Source organism: Cyprinus carpio, chromosome B23, assembly GCF_018340385.1.
Source record: "Cyprinus carpio isolate SPL01 chromosome B23, ASM1834038v1, whole genome shotgun sequence".
NCBI lineage: Eukaryota > Metazoa > Chordata > Actinopteri > Cypriniformes > Cyprinidae > Cyprinus > Cyprinus carpio.
The window spans coordinates 23366031-23388272 of NC_056619.1; the positions used below are offsets into that span (position 1 = coordinate 23366031).

At 35.9% G+C, this 22242-nt stretch overlaps 1 protein-coding gene and 1 pseudogene across 1 annotated transcript; one reads left to right on the top strand and one right to left on the bottom strand.

Moving 5' to 3' along the window:
• Positions 1-18: 18 nt before the first annotated feature.
• Positions 19-4758, bottom strand: LOC109097524 (annotated as a pseudogene).
• Positions 4759-14712: 9954 nt separating this feature from the next.
• On the top strand, positions 14713-18884 carry LOC109057706 (protein-glutamine gamma-glutamyltransferase K-like). The gene is made up of 14 exons (XM_042751190.1): positions 14713-14960; positions 15248-15385; positions 15493-15678; positions 15767-16018; positions 16114-16232; positions 16397-16504; positions 16629-16806; positions 16897-17035; positions 17177-17369; positions 17464-17617; positions 17704-17988; positions 18086-18246; positions 18413-18549; positions 18631-18884. The coding sequence occupies exons 2-14, from the start codon at positions 15256-15258 to the stop codon at positions 18770-18772; spliced, it is 2184 nt and encodes a 727-aa protein (XP_042607124.1). The 5' UTR covers positions 14713-14960; positions 15248-15255; the 3' UTR covers positions 18773-18884.
• The last annotated feature ends 3358 nt before the right edge of the window (positions 18885-22242 follow it).

The window sequence follows — 22242 nt, forward strand, 5'->3', positions numbered from 1 at the left end:
ATCACACACTCAGTTTAGTATGCTGGAAATATTTTATTTGAAGCTGAAGCTACACAGGACAGAGTAACCAACATCATGAAACAATTACTTGAGTATCCAAATGAGAAAAAAAGGTTAATGACTGATTCAGAATGACATTTGTAATCTCTCAAACTCATAAATTTCAATTACCCCCCCCCCCCCAAAAAAAAAAAACAGAAAAGATGAAAAGACAAGAGTGTCTTGCATAAAGCATAAGTGCACTTGTCCTACATAATGACTAAATACACCATAAGAAATTTAAAGTTTAAAGCTTTTAGGTTAAGAGAAATGTTATCTTATTTTGCAAATCAATTCAGTGTGAGCCCTTTCTGTTCCATGGAACCATGATGTTTCCTTTGTTTTGGTAATTTGATTGGTTTAACTGTGCTGTTTGACAACAATGTTGGCAAATCCATGCACCTGAGTGAGCTGAGGACAGTCGAATGATGCCAGAAGTTTCTGTGGGCCGTGACACTTGGGAATAAACTTCTCTGTCAGGCACACTGTGGCATGCCCTGCAATGTCACTGTGAAAGAAAGACAGATTATTCAATGTTACTGTGATATTACATTTGACTTTTTTGATTAAATAATCACTTTTTGAGTTTAGCAATCAGAATTTATACAATTAAGTGAAAATTAAACATAATAATACAACATTTATTATTTAATTTAAAAACTAATTAAATTAATTTTACCCATAGTTAACAACTCTGGCATGCTGCAGTCCAAGTCCCACAAAGCGGAATACAGTGTTCTTCAGGACACAAGGCAGTGGATTCTGGAAAGTGATTTTGACTGGCACTTCTTGAGCTACGACAGCGTCACATACAGGCTGAGAAGAACCACATACAAGACACAATTTAGCATGAAATGATTTCAGACAATCAAAAGATTTATCAGTTGAACCATAAATTTGAACTCACAGCGATAACAATGTCTGGTGTGCGCAGTCTGAAGTTGTACTGGGTCGCCAGAACCTGCTTAGTCTGAGCCACATGTCCGAAGAGGTTGAGCATCAGTGAGGCGTGATCCACCAGGTGTTCCTTATACTCCTCATAACTCAGGGTCCATTCCAGTGGTCTGCCTATTGTGGGGAAAAGTGACAAATATTGAAAAAATACTCAAGTCTCTTAAAATACCCATAAGCTACATTGTACCAACTGTGTAGTCTTGTACTATTGCAACTCTTTGATTTCAGATTTTATAATTTCTCACATTCAGAAGGCTTGAGCTCAATGCATGTGTGGTCTCTCTTCAAGAAGGTCTTCCTGACTCCGGTGTAGTACATGGCTGCAGCCTGGCTGTAGGTGACGCTACGAGGTGAGCTGCATTTGTTTTTTTAGATTGATGCAAAGCACAGCATCTTTGCCCAAACATGATCCATCCCCTTTCAGGTTGACTTCACAGACAACATCCTCAGCACAGGGCAGTGGGGATGTGCATCTTCTCAAGCCATGACGAAGAGCTGTTTCCAAAGCAGTGCACTTCTCAGAAGAATCTGCTCAATGAAAGTAAAAGGAAAATTTAGGAGAAACACCAACATTCATCATTAGTATATATAAGTGTTGACTGCTGGAATAGATGGAAATGCATGTGGATTTTACCGAGTGGGTGTTTGTAGAGATTTGTGATATCCACACGTTGATCTGAGCCGACAGCCTTGGTGCTGATGCAGTGACCTACTACATCCTTCTCAACGTGGACAACACCAAATGTTCCATCACATTTCCTCTGCCAGTAAACTTTATCATTATTCACCTAGAACACACAGAGACAAACAGGAATCATAAGTTATATGTCATTATAATTGTTGTATAACACAGTGGTAAATTCAAGGAATTAACGCACTTCGGCGAAAAGGAAGGGCACATCATGCTTCAGGAAGACCTGCCCGCTGCGGATCGCAGCAACAGAGGTGGGGCCACAGCGGAAGAAGCCCTGGCTGGTCAGTTGAGGAGTGGAATCAACCACCTGCCAACCTCCGAAACCAGATGGCAGGTCTGGACGAGTCATCCAGGCCTCATTCCACACGTGGTAGTTCCTGCATGGAAGAGAAGAAGAAAGAAATATAAACACTTCATGCACAAACTCCTTAGGACATCACAAATGTTAATGACACTTACCAGATTGAATCACGGTTCATGTGATCGATCAGCTGGAATTTCTCATCCAGATAGACGTCAGATGTCAAACAAACATCAGTGTCATGAGCAGAACAGAAGTTTGAGACTGGACGAGCAGGAATTCCCAAACACCTCAACACTACAAGAAAGAGAAGAAGAAAATAAGTGCATTATATCTAGAATCACTTTCTCAAAACTTTTTCTCCTCGTCCAGACTGCAGAAACTCTTACGTGTGTTGGTGACTCCAGCAAAGGCCGAGCTCTGTCCATATTTGACAGGTATTCCACCAGATTTGTAGTATTGTTTCAGGATGGCACTGCTGCTGCACCAGGATGTTGGAGCAGTTCCATCTCCATAGCAGTTTGACCAGTTACCCACCAGCACACCACAGTCTTTGTTAGCAATAACCTGACAAGGAGAGATGATGGAAAATATTATAGAAGTTCTGAATTCAGAACAGAGCAAATTAGACCATTGTGTCAGGCTTTAAAACATGAAATAAGGGTATTGATAAGAAGAAAATGAAGACTCACCATGTCAGAGACCACTCTGGAAATGTTAATGGGGTTTCCCCATCCTGAGCAAGGTGTAGAGCTCTTCTCCAACACATACATACATGCAGGCAAGATTCCCTCCTCAAACTAAGAATCACATGTCAGAGTAAAAGAAAATTAGATATTGTTAAACAACTTTCATGCTATCTTATGCACTTGTTCTGTGGAATTATATCTCAGATATGGGAAGGTTTGGAAAAACTGTCCAGGGTGGACAGAAACCGTAGCAATGCCTTTATCACCGACATATCTTAAATTTGAACTTTTGTAATATATTAATGAAATTTTTGGCTCTTACTTGACCAAAGTTCCATGTTCTGCAGCCAATCTGCTGCTTAGTTCCATAGTAGATTCTGCCCATGTCATTCAGCACATACTCAGCTCTCTCTGCCTCATCACTCAGGTACACACAGTCATCTGATAAAGAATACATTGGACTTTAAATGGACAAGCTTCATTAAGTTTTAAAAGTGCTCACTTTTCTCATTCTATTGCATTTTCATATTTAGGTTTTACCTTTACACCAGGGGTTGAACAGCATGTAAATGTCATTTTCAGGAACACAAGGTAAAGTGAATCTGCCTCCTGGACAGTGTGCCACGACACTGAGCTGGTATCGTCCAACGCAAGCAGTCGGAACAGAGTGCACACACAGTTTGATTCGGTTTTGTCCTTGTTCCACAATCTTTGCCCCCCAGCAGTCTTTCTTGAATTCCTCCACTATTGGAACAATCACATAAGTGCCGTCCCGGATGGATGGGATGTGACCTGTAAGACACACAGAAGAACAAAAGATTTAAATAATGGTAGCAATGTTGGTTCAGCTTCTCACGTGTTTTTCCTGTACATATTATGTCGGTCATGACTAACCTAGTTTGAGCTCCAGGTGAAGCTTGTCAGAACTGGGATTGAAAGGACGGCACAGATCAACCCACATATTGAAACACTGTCCTCTGCGGATGATGAGATGATCATCAAGGAAACAATGTGTGTGATGCTCCTGACGATTCTGTCCAGTCCTGCATTTGAGAAGGTCAACTTTACTCACCCGGAGGACAGCATCTGAGAAAATGAAAAAAGCAGAAAACATGTAATTAATTATTAAACAGATCATTCACCGAGTTATTATGAGTAAGGATAATTCCCATCATGCATTGCAGGACAAAGATGAAAAGACAAAGTCCCTTACCCTCGACCCCACAGACTCGCTTGCTTGTACAATCCTCCACGCATTCCTTGACGACAACTTCCTTTGTCTCATAATCACGGCATGGAGTGACAAAGCCGCAAGGGTTAGGGTATGGAGTAGCACAAGGGTTAACACATGGGTTAACACAGGGGTTGATGCATGGGTTAACATAAGGGTTAACATATGGGTAAGCATGAGGGATATTGCAAGGGTTTGCCCAAGGGTTTACATAAGGTTTAGAGCAAGGGTTGACACAAGGGTTTACATCAAGTTTGACACAAGGATTTGTGCATGGGTTAACACAAGGGTTGGTGTAAACTGGTGTGTGGCATGTTGCTTTCCTGCAGCCATCCTCCTGCAGTTTAATGGCTGGGAAACGACCAACGGTGCAGAGGTTTTTGTGTGGGTTGTATACAAAAGGCATGCTGGGCAAAAAAGAAAGAAATGAGAGACATGAGTGTCATATGTAATGGGTCAGCAGATGGTTAATAATTCATAAATAAGAAATCTCTTAGAAATCAGATCTCCAGTTTCTTTCAAGTTTGGTTTCTTGTCAACATTAGGCTGTTCCCAAAAGACCAAAATCCCTAACTATATAAACTATATAATCATACCAGAAAAGGAAAGTCTTTAGAAATAATAATCTGGGTTTTAACCAACTTTTGGTGGCCTATGAATTCTAGATGTTAGCTTTCTAGTAGCAATTTATAATACATTTCAAACAATGAGCTGATTACTTACATGGTTTTAGTCCTTGTCTGTTCAAGAGAAACTGAACCGAAAACTTGAAGTGCTGCAGCTAGTGAACAGTAAGTCCTGCTTTAACCAGCTCGTCGCTCGTACTGTTGTTTGTCTCCACAGCAGATGGGATATTTATACTACATCTCCATCTCCACCTCATCCACAGCTCATAGCTGAAGAATGTGAGCAATTGTCCTCTTAAGAAGGGATGAAAGGATTTTGAGTCATGTTCATTTTTACTAATTAATGGGACAAATTAACATCTTAGTTTGATTGTTCTGAAAGTTTAAACTTTAGGCAGAGTCATTTTCAGACTAACATGATGTTACTAAAGATAATAGAATCCATTAAACTGTCTACACTGAATACACCAATTCTCATGAAAGAGAATTTATGAAAAAAAAAACAAAAAAAAACACCCATTTAGATTTTCATATTTTATTCTCTATTTTTTTTTTCAGGGAATCTGATTTCATAACTTTAAATCAGTATGTACCTTTGGATTTATCAGCTATATTATAAAAGGCATTGTCAAGTATTTCATGATTTTTTTTTTTCTGTGACCCCTTACGAAAATGAAGTTTATTCAAGTGTGCTATTAGTATACTTCTTTTAAACTAAAAATAGGAAAGTATGCTTTTAGTTTACTTTTTATGTGCTTGCCAGAAATGGGCTTTGTGTACTTTTCAGAAATATACTTAAAAATGACATTTAAGTATACTTAACTTAAAAAGTCTAAATATATTTGAACTATACTTGTGCTCCTAGAATCCATGTTTTCATTGTTGTACGTTATACATTGTTAGATTGCGCTAGTACACATCTTCTGTACAGAATTTCCATTTAAAAAAAAAAACACCATTGAAGAAGAAAAAGAAACAACAGATACTAACACATGTAATCTAACACGATCATCTGATATAAAACAGCATCAAACCTGTAACGTTATGGAATAAAATGTCGACCGATAAAGAGGTAATAATTATAGTCAAGCTTTGGGGTGTTGATCGACTCCATCTACGTTTTGATTATCATTCTGAATCCGATTCAAAGTCTTTTTTCAGCTTTTTGTTCAAAATGTTATTTCTTTATTTATTTTTTTATAAAAATTAACCCCATTAAAGTGTTTTTTAAAAAAATTATGCATGAAGCTAGAATAAAATGTTTTTGTTTACAAGTAGATACCCTGTTCTTTCTTTAGATGTTTTGTATGTTCAGATATTCATACAACAAAATATATACAAATTAAAACCTAAATAGGGACATAGTAGTATACTTAAAGTATGATGTAAAGTTCACTTAAAGAAAACTTATGAGTATACTTGCAGTATAAAACTACTAAACTAATAGTTTACTGAGACTATACTTCAAAGTGTACAAAGTATTTAATTAGTAAACTGTCAGTATACCTATAAGGTCACTTTTAGTATAACTGCATTACAAACTACAAACATAGAGGTAAAATAGTTGTGTACTCAAAGTTTGCTGCTGTTATACTTAAAGTATACTTAAAAGTATACTTTTATATACTAAGGGGGCCAATTTAGTCCCAAGGAGTATTGAAACAGTACACTTACAAGTATACTACTAGAACATTGATATTTGTATACTTGCTACATAAAGTATACTTAAAAATATACTTGAACTTTACTTAATAAAATAAACTTGAAGTATACCAACTTTTGATAAGGGACAGCATAATCACCATCCCCAACCTGAACGTTATGCTCCACCCAGAAGGTGTATGAGAAAATAAGTCTTAGCCTTTAATATGACCAATTAAATCAAAATGACCCAAAAACACGCATAACTCAACAGTTCCATTCATTATTATAAGAACAATGGGCTTTAGCAAATTGTTATGACATAACTATTGTATATCTAGTAATTCTGGTCAAACTTGACAGAAAACAACAAAAGGGACAATATTCATTCATTATGTATTTGTTTCATCGTTCCATCCATGCATGTATACATTTAAAAATAAAGGTGCTTAAAAAGGTTCTTTACAGCAATGCCATAGAAGAGACATTTTTGGTTCCACAAAGAATCATTCATTCAAATGTTCTTTAAAGAACCATATGTTTCTTACTTTTTTATAAACTGAAGAACCTTCTTTCGCTACAAAGAACCTTTTGTGAAACAGAAAGTTCTTCAGATCTTAAAGGTCCTTTATGGAACCATTTAGACAAAAAGATCTTCTATGGCATCGTGAAGCACCTTTATTTTTAAGAGTGTATGTGGGTCATTCCTGGGATTCGGTAACATTTCAACTTGGAATATATGTTTTTTTCAACTTATGATTATGAACATATGATTCATTTTCTAAATTTCCCACATCATTATCAAACCTCCAAAATCATACAAATCACATTTTCCCACCTCAGGCATTAAAAACCTTTTTATTATTTTCAGTGTTCTTTTTTTTCTTTCTCAGATTTAGACACCTCTTTTTCTCAACCCCGTAACGGACAAAATGGGATTGGTTTAAAAAGGATTTTACACAGAACTTGTTATACAACAAACATCTACCTACTGCTCATGTGTCCCTCATAGCAGTTTAATGAGGAACAAATGTAACATGTATTATAATTTACAAATTTTCACTTTTATAGGACTGAAGCTAAAAATACACAAATTGTGTGTCTAAGGTCTCTTTACTTTTGTAAAAAAAAAATATATATATATTTTTTTATTTAGAAGTTTAAGTAAAACCACAATTTTATTGTTTTAGTCCTTAACATGTTAGATGGCAATCAGCGAGAAATGCTTTCATTTTTAATTGTCTTCCTTATAGTAAGTGGTACATTGCCTTTAATTTTGGTTTTGTTTCTCTCTCTTATCATCTTTCTGGGTCAACATATCTGCTTGGCCAACACTGTCTTTCTGCTGCAAATGTGGGTGCAATTTCCAATGTATTATGCTTGTCAAAGTTTAAGTGGACATATTACCTAAAAAATTCTATTTATAACAAAAATATGAGTTGTCATGATGTTGGTAAGTATATATTTACTGAAACCATGACTATTTTATTTATTTATTTATTTTTCATTCAAATTATTAATAAATGAAGTAAATAACTCAACCCTGTCACAAGTTTACAACCCCGTAACAATGAGAAATACATATATTTGTGACGGGGTTGTGGTTTTGGTCAGTGCTTCTCATGTAGTTCGGAGAGTAGACCATATATGGAAGCAATAAAATAAATACACTATATACAAAATGTTGAAAAATAATCATTTTCCATCTTAATTTTATGTGACAGGGGTGAGTTGTTAGGCTTGACAGTACCCTCCCTGACTACGTATGACACTACTAACCATTTTCTGCACCACTGTTAAAGAGACCTGAATGATGTCATTTCTGGTAAATGATGTTACATTTGAGTGGAGTCTTAGTTATTATGGGCGTAGAATGAGCACATTAGTGTGATGGGGTTAAGTTCAGACTGAGGGACATACCTTTAAAGTCTTTTTTTTTTTTTTTTTTATATCATGCTTTTTTTTAAGAAAAATATTTTTCGTAAGAAAGGAACACAAATAAAAGCTTACATTATTGCCCAAAATCACAGACACTATGAACATTTAGTTAATTTTCTATGTAAAAACTCAGTAAAGTGCCTAAGGGACATGACAAAATGCTTGGTTTAAGATAGTTAGAAGACATAATTTTATGCTAAAAATATTAATAAGTACAATAATTAATTTTAATCAGTATAATGCATACTAATGTATTGTGAAAAGCTTCTAACAATTCATTTTGGTGAACCACAACTTTAAAAACTCCCAGGAATGACCCATGTATCATTATACACATTGTTCTATCCATCCATCTTTCTATTGTTCCATCCATCCATCTGTCCAATTCAAAATCAATCCATGTGGAGAGGTTTTAGTGGTTCTTGCAGTTACTAGCACTAAAAAATGTCCTTGTGTGAAATAATTTTAGTTATTTTTTTCCCTGACATTTTATCGTGCGACTGAAACAAGGGAATTTGCAAGGGAATACATGTCAAGCTCAGCATGGTCAGACTTGAAATGTCACTGAAAAACAATGAGAACTAATTATATAACCAGTTAGATTGTAACAAGTTATCCCATTCCATTGTGTTTATCACAAACCATAATAATGTAACATAGGGCGGCGTGGCAAGTTGATGAAGATGTTGGGTGGAAACCAAAATAGCACAAGTACAAAACTCTCAAGAAGTGCTCATTGAGCTTTCATCACTGTACTTTTGAAAACAGGGTTGCTCTGAAATGACTGTCTACTCTAAAGCATTTTATAATCTCCTAAATTACTCTATTATGTATTATAGACAATTATTATAATGCTCAGTCAGTCTTACCCATAATTAATTTGACATGCTGCAGGCCAAGTCCATCAATACAGAAAAAATCTAAGACAGTAGGAACCACATAGGACAGTGTTGATGGTCACTGCATTTGTCTTGGAAAAGAAAACCATGTATTTGGAAAGGTTTGGGCATTTTCTCATATTTAGCTACATCACAGAAAATAGTAGACTTTTCATGTTACAGTCTGGTGTCGTACTGTATCACTTCTCAGAGACTCAAATCTCTTAATTATTGTGCGGAATTAAGTACTCAAGTACAAGTTTCCATCTATGACTTTCAGGCTTCATTAGTGCAGAGTACATAATTACCTCTGGCTTTTTAAAGTTTTTTTTTTTTTTTTTTTTTTTTTTTAAAGGGGGTCATATGATGTTGCTAAAAAGAACATTATTTTGTGTATTTGGTGTAATGAAATGTGTTTATACAGTTAAAAAAAAAACATTATTTTCCACATACTGTACAGTATTGTTTCTCCTCTATGCCCCACCTTTCTGAAACGCGTCTATTTTTACAAGGCTCATTGGTGTGAAAAGCGAGGTGTACTCTGATTGGCCAGCTATCCAGTGCATTGTGATTGGCTGAATACCTCAAGCGAGTGACGGAAATGTTACGCCCTTTACTATACTGTGATGCCGTGTGCCGGTGTTCTAACAAATAATGCTACCTATCAGATTATGCTACCAACACTGTATGGTTAGGGTAGGTTTAGGTTTGGGGTAGGTCAGCGGTTCTCAATTCCAGTACTTGCGCCCCCCTGCTCTGCACATTTTTATATGTTTCTCTTATGGCTTCAGAGGTTTGTTCTATTCGAACTTAAGTGCCCTGCGAAGTGGACATCACAGGATGTTCCACCATGATTCAGTCCATTCAAAGTGCATTGAAGTGTGCGAGATGTGAATGTAAATTGTAATTATTTACAGAGGTATATGTTACACACTTGTCCATTTGTGAAGACGTTGCGTAGCGAAAATCTGTGAATGAATGTTCCGAAGTGAGGTAAACTTCAACAGATTTCAATGAACACTGTGTAGGGACCATGTCAATGGGAACACAGTTCATGCACGGAGCTCACTTCTAATTGAGCTGATTATCTGAATCAGGTGTGTTAACAAAGAGAGACATGCAATAGTGATGTTCTGTTCTTGAACAAATCGTTCTTTTGAGCCAGTTCTCAGGAAGTAACCGGTCGAGCCGGGTCACAAATCTTTTATTTATTTATTTGTTATTTTTTTATGAATGCATCAGCTTTACAACCAAACAAGGTACATAATCACATTCCAAAATAAATCCAATCTTATTCTGCCCTTGGTTGAGCATAACCAAAAGTATAACAACAACAACAACAAAATTAAAAAAATAAAGCGTCAAAATAAACCAAACTGAACCAGAAAGAAAAGTAAAAGGAACATAAGTACATAAGATACGTCAAAAAAAAAAAAAAAAAAAAAGGGCTTTTAAATTAAATTATACAAATCCAAAAGAGAAGTCAATTTAAGGGCTTTCTTATTCTTAACAAATTTTAAAGATTTATATAAGAGTCTTACCTCATTACACCATTGAATAAAGTTGGGTTTAGATTTCAACCATCTGCACTTGTGAATAATTTTTTTTCCAAAACATACCAGGAAATCAATAACAAATTCAAAATTTTTGTTTTCAAGAAAATGACCAAACCTGACTACCTTCACATTGAGTGGTGGGGATTCAACATCCCTGGGACATAACCAGTTTTGCATCTCTCTCCAAAAGGATTGTACCATATCACAAAAAAAAAAACAAAAAAAAAAACAATTATTTACATAAAAATTAAATTTCAATCTCAAAACTTTGTTAGTAGGGTAGATCTCATTTAGAATCTTGAAGCTCACCTCTTTAACTTTTGGAGGGAGGGGGAAAGACAAAATTTGTTCTCATTTTTTTAATTTCAACTGTATCAAAATCTTTAAACACGTATTCCCGTCTATATGGGTTCGGATAATAAGCCTGTGAAATCAAATTTGAACTTTTTTTCTCACAAAAATTATAACCTTCGAAGGAAAGCTGCCTCAATACTGGGGAGACTTGGGAGTTCACAATATCTTCTTTAACCATTAATCTCAAAGCAACTGAAATGGCTCTACTCATTCTGTTGTAAATATACTCATTCTGTTGTATATAGATTTCTATTCCTCAACCCCCCCCCCCCCCCCCAGAAAAAAAAAACCTCACACAGCTTTTCATGCCCCACACACAACACTCATCAATTCTGCACATTGCACAACCCCTCACATTGCATACCTCTTTTCTGAACATTTCTGAACAATATCAATTTTAACATAATAAACTTAAATAATTATAACACAAACATATAAACTTGCTATCACACAGACATTCTCCTTACACATACATACATATCTACTGTCACACACATACATTCTCCTTACACATACATACATTTCTACTGTCACACACATACATTCTCCTTATACATACATTTATTTTGCTCTCACACACATACATTTCTACTCTTTCTCACACACTTACATTCTCCTTTCAAATACATACATTTCTACTGTCACACACTTACATTCTCCTTTCACACACATACATCACAAACCTACATCACACACTCACATATAAACATCATCACACACACGGTACATACATTTCTACTGTCACACACATACATTCTCCATTCACATACATACATTTCTGCTTTCACACACACACATATATTTCAGTTTTTTATTTTACTTTTTGGTATCCATTACTTTGGTATCCATTACCCCCCCCAGAAAAAAAACCTCACACAGCTTTTCTGTGGATCCAAACAACACTTACACCACACACACAGAAACAGCAAATACAACACATTTCAAACCTCTTTTCTGAACATTTCTGAACAATATCAATTTTTGCCTCGGATACTTACATTCTTCTTTCACATACATTTATTCTTGCTATCACACAGACATTCTCCTTACACATACATACATTTCTACTGTCACACACATACATTCTCCTTACACATACATTTATTCTGCTCTCACACACATACATTTCGACTCTTTCTCACACACTTACATTCTCCTTTCACATACATACATTTCTACTCTCACACACTTACATTCTCCTTTCACACACATACATTTCTACTCTTTCTCACACACTTACATTCTCCTTTCACATATGGTACATACATTTCTACTGTCACACACATACATTCTCCATTCACATACATACATTTCTGCTTTCACACACACATATATTTCAGTTTTTTATTTTACTTTTTGGTATCCATTACTTCCTGTTTAAGGAAGTACCTTTCCTGAGACCAGGAAATACATGTGCAAGACTTGCTCAGCTCTTCCTCACAATTTTACAGTGATGCTATTCAAAGTCATCCTGTTTCCTTTTCAAATACATATTTTAAGTTTTAAACTTTAACATATCATTATGTAACCTACGTGTTCTACAGATCTGTGTACAAGTGTTATGATACTGATTTTGATCGTATTGACAGATAAAAATTTCACAGGCTTTGCCACAATCAATGAATCAATAATTAAGACTTATTGTTTTCATTGTTGACTGTAACATTGTATTGTAATAAATGATAACAATTTTCAGACAGACAGATACATAAATAGAGAGACAGACAGAAAAACAAAGTGCTGATGAAAAGACATTTAGTGGTGACAGAGTTTAGTGTTTGTTACATACCTTTGTGCGAACAACCGTTTTCTGCTCGTTAACGCTGAAAATCTGCATGTCCTGCATCCATCCATTAGTAAACTGCAGGTGGGCCTCGAGAGATTTGTAATTTAGAAATTGTTCGGATGTGTACACACTGACACCACAAACAAGGTAGGAAAACACACCTGGGAATGTTATGTGCGGTAACTCATTTAGATCGTCCGAACACTCTTTATGCTCGTGCGGATCAAGCCCGTTGATTGTTTTTAGTTTTTCTAAATACCTCAGCTTTGACACTTCATTAAGCTTTTCTCGGTATGGAAGATTTTGCTTTTCCTTGGATCGGTGCACTGTTTTTTATTTTACTCTTACTATTTTGTAATACTGATGGCTGACGACCGTGACCTAAAAGATGGCAGTGACTATCCATAATTGAATGTGCGATGACGTAGTTTCCCAAGCTCTATATTGGTCAGTCAGTCCTATCTGACATAAAGGATAAGCGAATGAAACTGTGACAACAAACACCATTAACTTAAGTGAATTATATGGTAATAATAAGCAATATGCTTCACACAAATAACTTTATTTTTTGAATGTTTCAATATGTGTTGCCTTTAAATCCTTTAAATTTGAAAATGTAAGTTACTTACAGACTGTGAGTCAGAACAGCCGGCATTGTAGTCTACTCTCCCAGGATCAGGAAACAGTCCTCCATAAAATGCACTGCACATATCTGAATATTTGGGTTGAACTGTTTTGTAAATGCAACTTAACCACTGATTTCTAGTTGTGTCCTCTTTTGGAAGGCCAAACAAAGTAGTTTCACTTCGCAAAGAAAAACACAGCGTCTCCACAACATGGTGGCTGCGGTGGCAATAACAATAAAGTTACATCTTCTTTCTTTGCGTGAACATTTGGGCGGCATTATGCAAATCTTCCCACACAATGATGTAGACATGTGGGGGCGTGTTTAAACAAGGTGTTTCAGGAGGGTGTGGGCGAGTCTTAACTTTTATTAAGAATATCTCTTTGGGTTTGAGACTTTAGTCTTTGCAACTTTAGGGATCTTATCTATTCACCAACAGCTTGTAACACTCAAAAGAGAAAGGAAAACTTGAAATCGCATCATATGACCCCTTTAAACCTCCTATCTGCAGTCAGTTCTATTTAGGAAGGGTTGTATTGCTCTGGATGCTTCTCTGAGAGAAAATCATGAAAATCAAGAAAATAATCTCTTTCAGAGTTTTCCCTCTATGCATGCATGTACAGACATAAAAGCATTCATTATATTATATTCGAGGTCATTATTTTTCACATCCTTTACAAATGTTATTTTGAAGCATAATGAAATAATTTCAGATCTAGACTGTTCTTGTTCATTTATATAATGTATTCATTTTCACATTGTGTCCCAAAATTAGTTTTCTGTGTTTATCTCAAGGCTACACATGAACACTTTATGTGTTACTTAATGTGTTTATCTATTTATCAAGTAATATTATCAAATAAAGTAATTTCACAGATTAGTGGTAGTTTGGTAGCAGCATTTAGCAGCAACATTGTAGTTTGTGGGTTTTGGTTGATCAAAGTTCATACAAATCCAATGCAACTGTATAAACCAGAGAGCAAACTGTACATGGTTTAAATACAGTATCAGTCACCAAATTTTAATCTGACCAATTTAAATAAATAAAAACAGTAGGTGAGTTGGTGTCACCTTTGTTACTCTAGGGCAAATACATGCAAGTAGGTCACTTAATCTTAATCATCTAAATCATTATGTGTACATTCTTTCATTACTAATAATCAGCATTAAGTTGATCTAAAAAACTATTATGAGATTACATTGATGTAGCCATCTGGATCATATTACACAAAACAATGCCAGTGACAAAATAAGTGTCCTGCTTTGCCTGTATTCTCTTTGTGTGTGCATGATTGCCTGCTTTTACACTTCTAACTGACAGCTCAGCACTAGATCAATTATACAAGGTTCCTGTATTCTACACTATTCATATGACTCATTATTTTTTTGTAAAAGAACGATTTAAAGAAAAAAACTTGTGTGACACCATGAAGAAAAGATTTTCACACACTATGGGCAGTTCGGGTGGAGAGGAGGTCATTATATACCGATGTGTTTCACTTGGAGCAGCAGTTTGTCCCAGCAAGACTAGCTTTCACATGCTTTATTAATTCAAGCTCCCTGAGAACAATTACTCCGATTATTCTTTAAATAAACTGATCAATTTCAACTGATCAAAGTCAATTTCAGGGACAAGGACTACTAACATGTAAGTATTAAAACATTTTGATTATTTTAAGATTGTAGCCTGGTTTTTATTTAACATATACTCATTGCATTTAGAAAACTGGCATCTGTATTTTATCATGTCTTTTAAGATCAAGTAAGAAACAGAAATACAGTACCAGTCAAAAATATATTTTAAATATATTTTTAAAATGATTATGTATATTAAGACTGACATTTTAATACATAAATACATTTCAGAAGCCATTTATTTTGAATGACAGGTTTTATTTTATTTGTTAATTCTCTTTCTCATGTCTATTTTTAAAGCTTTTGAAATGTCTTGTGAAAATATTTGCACTGGAATCAAACTGGTGTCAGAAGAGCAGGAGGGGGCAGGCGGCGGGTCAGTTTGCAATATCAGCCCTTGTGGTGATTTCAAAGGCATACAAGCTTGTGGAAGTGATGGTAAGCACTGTAAATCAGCTTATTGCACTGCACTGGTAGGAATGAAATGTCTAATATCAAGGTCTGATCTTTGATTGTTTTATTCTCTTGCTTGTCCTCGGATGCAGTACTCCAGGTGTGCTCTGTTGACCTCCTTAAAGACAGAAAAGGGCAAAATCGACTGGAGCATCACACAGATTGTTATCAGAGTGATCACCTTATCATCCGCAGAGGGCAGTGTTTTCAGATGTGGATTGAGCTGAGACGAGCTTTTATTCTAAATAGAGACAAACTTCACCTGGAGCTGAAACTTGGTCAGTTATAGCCCTTTTAACAATCACATGACAATCAGTTTATTATTTCACCCTCCCTAGAACACTTGTTCTTCTGTGCATGTCATAGGTCAAATCCCATCCATCCGGGACGGCACTTATGTGATCGTTCCAATAGTGGAAGAATTCAAGAAAGACTGCTGGGGGGCAAAGATTGTGGAACAAGGACAAAACCGAATCAAACTGTGTGTGCACTCTGTACCGACTGCTTGCGTTGGACGATACCAGCTCAGTGTCGTGACACACTGTCCAGGAGGCAGATTCACTTTACCTTGTGTTCCTGAAAATGACATTTACATGCTGTTCAATCCCTGGTGTAAAGGTATGTTTCATTACACATCTGAAACCCAAACACACATACACACTTGTCAGCAACAAAAAATTTACTTAATTCAACTATCTCTGTTTCTTTATCAGATGACTGTGTGTACCTTGACGATGACTCGGAGAGAGCTGAGTATGTGCTGAATGACATGGGCAGAATCTACTATGGAACTAAGCAGCAGATTGGCTGCAAAACATGGAACTTTGGTCAAGTAAGAGCCAAACCTTCACTCAATTTTTGCAGAACACAGTAGCTAACAGAAACTCAAGTCTGAGACTCTGATTTGCAGCCTTTAATGTGTAGAAAGCTATTACCAGAAGGGTAATTGGCTGAAATGTTTCTATATTTTCTTCCTCTCTGCTCACTGTTTCTTAGTTTGAGGAGGGAATCTTGCCTGCATGTATGTATGTGTTGGAGAAGAGCTGTACAACTTGCTCAGGATGGGGAAACCCCATTAACATTTCCAGAGTGGTGTCTGACATGGTGAGTCTTCATTTTCTTCTTATCAGCACCCTGATTTGAAGTTGACAAGACACAATGGTCTGATTTGCTTTGTTTTGAGTGCCCTACATCTGCATGAAGCTTTTTAATCATCTCTCCTTGTCAGGTTATTGCTAACAAAGACTGTGGTGTGCTGGTGGGTAACTGGTCAAACTGCTATGGAGATGGAACTGCTCCAACATCCTGGTGCAGCAGCAGTGCCATCCTGAAACAATACTACAAATCTGGTGGAATACCTGTCAAATATGGACAGAGCTCGGCCTTTGCTGGAGTCACCAACACATGTAAGACTTCCTACAGAATGAACAAAGAGGAAAAGTTTTGAGAAAGTGATTATAGATGTAATGCATTTATTTCTCCTCTCTTTCTCATAGTGTTGAGGTGTTTGGGAATTCCTGCTCGTCCAGTTTCAAACTTCTGCTCTGCTCATGACACTGATGTTTGTTTGACAACTGACATCTTTTTGGATGAGAAATTTCAGCTGATTGATCACATGAACTGTAATTCAATCTGGTAAAACAACGTTTTTACACTGTTGCATGTGTAGACTATATTGATATATAGTCTCTGAAGTTGTTAATTTTGCTATCGTTCTTTTCTATTCCTTTCACAGTTTGTTTTCTCTTTTCATGATTCTTCTCCTCTTCCATGCAGGAACTACCACGTGTGGAATGAGGCCTGGATGACTCGGCCAGACCTGCCATCTGGTTTCGGAGGTTGGCAGGTGGTTGATTCCACTCCTCAACTGACCAGCCAGGGCTTCTTCCGCTGCGGCCCAACCTCCGTTGCTGCGATCCGCAGTGGACAGACCTTCCTGAAGCATGATGTACCATTTGTTTTTGCTGAAGTGCGTCAGTTCCTTAATATTCCATCATGAGTGTTTTGATGTTCTCTCCCATGTAAACACAAGTGCTATAGTAGTACTGTTGATTGTGTTTTAGGTGAACAATGATAGAGTCTACTGGCAGCAGAGATATGATGGGACTTTTGGTGTTGTCCACGTTGAAAAAAATGCAGTTGGTCACTGCATCAGCACCAAAGCAGTCGGCTCAGACAAACGCTTTGATATCACACACCTCTACAAACATCCACGAGGTGAAATCTCACACATCTCAGTATGGTAACAGTCACAATTCGGAAATGTCTTGATGTTAAATGTCGACTTTATTAACATTTATCAGGTACGGAGGAAGAGCGCATTGCTTTAGAAACAGCAATTCGTCATGGTTCCAAGCGGTGTTCCTACCCATTGCCCTGTTCTGAGGATGTGACCGTTAAAGTCACCATGCAGGGTGATGGACCATGCGTGGGCAAGGATGCTGTGCTTTCCATCGTTTTGAAGAATAAATGCAACTCACCTCGTACTGTCACCCTGTACAGTCAAGTGGCAGCCACATACTACACTGGAGTCCATAATGCCTTAGTGAGGAAGAGCCAAATGAACATTGAGATGAAGGCCTGTGAGGGTAAGTGATGAGAATCAGTCCTGTACTGTAAGAGAAAGATTGCAACTGTTTAAAAGTATACTTGAATTAATTCAGTGTTTAACTTTTTGTCCTATAGTCCAGACTGTACCTTGGACCCTGCGATATGACGAGTATAAGGACCACCTAGTAGACCAGGCGGCCTTGATGCTCCATCTCTTTGGACACCTGGCTCAGACCAAGCAGATTCTTGCAACCCAGTTCCACTTCAGACTGCGCACACCAGATCTGGTTATTTCTGTGAGTTAAGCAGGTTCTGTCTTTTAAACTTTTCATGGGTTGCTGATGGCCTAGAGGGTAACAATTTCAACATTATTGGTGGAAACTGGCCATTGACCTTGAATTTTGCCTAAATGTGTAAAATGTTATGGTATATAAAATTGTGATTTTTTTTTTTACCTTTCAGCCAGTATGTGATGCTGTTGTGGGTCAAGAAGTGCCAGTAAAAATCACATTCCAGAATCCACTTTCTTGCAGTCTAAAGAATGTGATATTCCGTATTGAGGGTCTGGGACTGAATCATGCCAGAATTGTTAAATACGGGTAAGATTAATTCAACCCTGAACTCACAGGAAAATGTATCTATTTATATTTCTACATGTAATAATTCTCTCTCTTCCTCAGTGATATTGCAAGCCTGGCCACAGTGAACCTGACAGAGACATTTGTTCCAGTGCGGCATGGCACACATAAAATTTTGGCATCGCTTGACTGTTCCCAACTTAATCAAGTGCATGGAGTTGCCAACATTACTGTTAAACAGTGAAAAAGTATTTAATTACCTGAAGAGAAGAAATGGCTGTTGCTGTGACATGTTCATAATGATCTCAGATACAGTTTTTTTTTTCATGTTGTTGTGAAAGAAAAACTTTGATTAAAACCTTTGAAAACTCAAATATTTGTGGTTGTTTTATGGTGGATATTCTTCATTTAGGTGTATTGTTAATTGCTTCCTCAGCATTAAACATATTAATAATTTAATCACTTAGATATGTGGTTATAAGAGTGGGTGAACTGAGAAACATTCATTATGAAAGTTATGCTTACTATACAGTATGTTGCAATACAAACACACCCCTCTCTGTGTCAATATTTATAGTAGGTGTATACAGGCAGTGGGTTGGCCTGCAGTGTGTCCAAGTATATTTGTATATAAACGAGCTGCTGTCAGTAAAGAAAGAAAGAGAGAAAGAGACACCTGAACACATTCTGTGGACATTTTTTGTGTAGTTGATCAATTGTGTTGATCATAAAATTTGCAAAAGATTTGTATTAAAGGTGACATACAGTATCATGAAAATCTGCCTTTTCCAGGTTTTAAGTGCTATAATCAGGTCCCTGGTGCATCTACCAACCAAGTTAACATGAAAAAGATTAAGTCAGTAACTTTGTTTTGGTAAGCCTTTTTCTGCAAGCGTCTGAGAAAACAAGCGCGTCAGATTTCGCTCATTTGGTGATGTGGCAAAGGGATCTCATTGTAATATTACCACCCATTCATCTGCAAGTTTCCACCCACGGCGCCATCATTTTAATTTCGCAAGCAGTGTACCAGTTCTAATGCCATGATGAAAGTTTGAGCAAAACATACTAACTGTTCTGCCTTTGGCTGCACTGACGAGCACAGAACACTATTTAGAGTCCCAGCCTCAGAGGAGACAAGAGAGCAGTGGAATTATTAATTTATTTACTGTATATTGCTGCTGCCACACAGATCTAAAATAAACATGCAATTTATTTCCCAGCTGTTTACCTTCACAGACATATAACATGTAACCTTCACAGATAACTTGTGTGATTTTAACTTAAACTTGTGTGTGAATGAGAACTTAGTTAATACTCACATGCTGTGACAGCCGCTTTCTGTCCATGTGTTTCGGATGTGTGCACTCAGAAAACCATATATCAAAAGTTTATACTAATATGGCTTTAAAACGCATGATTTCAGTGCGATAAACATGATATTTAGAACCAAAACAGATGTTTTTAGCAGGTAGGAGCTGTAATGGCAGCTCTATTCTGGAAAAGGGGGCGGGAGCAGCAGATCATTTGCATTTAAAGAGACAGGCCTGAAAAACAGCGTGTTTCTGCTTCCACTCAAAATAGGCATTTTCAAAATGATATAATAAATGATCTGTGGAGAATTTGAGCTAAAACTTAAGACACATTTTTGGGACACCAGAGACTTATATTACATACATCAAAAATGCAAAAAAAATGTCTCCTTTAAGTTTAAACATAAGTATTAAATAAAATTATTTTCAGTAATTCCACTTTGAGTATTAAAATGAATTGAAATAGTTAAATAAAAAGTAAGCTTTTATTTATACATATCCAGCATACATATATACTGTATATATATATATATATATATATATATATATATATATAAAATAGCATAACTCACAGTCCATTCTCTACTGATCAAAAGTCTATACTTTTACTTTGAAGGATGCACACAAACACCACACACAAAATATTTCATGCAGTTAAAGGCAAGGGAAAATATTTTGTGCAAGACTGAAATCACAAGTTTTATGTTTATGTATCCATCACAAGCTATTGTCTGCTCAAAAAAAAAAAAAAAGTGTGGTGAGCTATAACACATAAAGTTTTGTACTGGATAAAACACACTCCTTAGTAGGCATACATTGCAGATCTGCATGATGAGAGTATCTGTTCACAGTCATATTTATTTATAAAGCACATTTAAAAACAACAGCTGTTGGCCAAAGTGCTGTACAAAGTTTAAGCAAGTACCCTAAATAAGTAAACATAGAACACACCAACAAACAATACACAACAATTATACCACTGCACCTACATATGACCATATGCAACAGTAAATAAATGAGTTTTAAGAAGAGTTTTAAAATCAGCGTATGTTGGTGCAGTTTTTTATGTAGAATGGCAAATTGTTCCAAAGCTGTGGAGCAGCCACTGAAAAGGCATGGTCTTATTTCAATTTTAAGCGTGTTCTTGGAACAGTCAACTGTAAACTATTAGTTCTCTGGATGCATTATGGTGAAAGCATGATCATTATTTTTTTTCTTTTTTTTTTTTACAGGAACCAGCAATTCTTTTCACTACATATATTTTTTTGCTTTTGTAACTCGTCATAGCATTACTTAAGTCTAACAATTAAGTACCTGGACACAATCTGGTCTCAACATGTCCTTCTGAAGTCATTCCTCTAAACAGTATCCGTTTACAACAGAACCTGTTATACTTGAACAACGAACAAATATTTGACATAAAGGGACTCAAAAATGGGTGCATATTTAAAAACAAAGATGCAGACAGAGGAAGATGCGAAACCACATTAATTATACGATTACTAATTACACTAAGTAGGACTAGTACACACCCAGTGCATTAACACTTACTATGCAAACCTGAATTGCATATGGTAATGATGGCTCATGTGTCCAGTTAGCAGTTCAAGAGAAGTGATGTTGCCCTAATACCCTAATTAATGACACCATATGTGTCACATTTAATTTTTTACTTTTGCTATGCATTTTGGTAATTATTTGAAACTCAGAAACTGTACTAAAAATGAGGTGCACTAGTTAAAACTAGGCTATGACTGTTTTGCAAAAGAAACATTTTAAAACTTTGAGTAACAGATGCTGATGTATTTGCAATCAAAAAGATTATTTTCCAACAACATCTTGTCTGCTTTAACCTAAAATGTATTTAATTAAAAAAATAAAAACAACTTGAATTCATTTTATTTTAATTAAATGTTTGGTTCTGTAATCATTGTCATGACCTTAAATTAGAACTATACATTGTTAATTAATGTTCCTGGAATTAACATTAACCAGGAAATTAAGCAGGCAAGTTCTTAATTTGGTGAAACACACTCTCTATAAATAAATAAATATACAGAAATAATTAATTACTTAAATTCAGATTATATATATATATATATATATATATATATATATATATATATATATATATATATATATATATATATATATATATATATATATATTTTTTTTTTTTTTTTTTTTTTTTTTAATGTACCTTTTACAACATGCATATGAAAATGCATTATATGAGAATTAAACCAGTGACTCTGCCATGACTGGTTTGGCATTGGCATTCTGTCATCATTATAAATAAGCATTTTCCCCTTACTCTGGAATTTCTTAATTACATCTCTATCAGTCCACAACAATTAAACTAAGACATTAATTTGACCCTACTCTCCTTGAACAAAGAGCATTT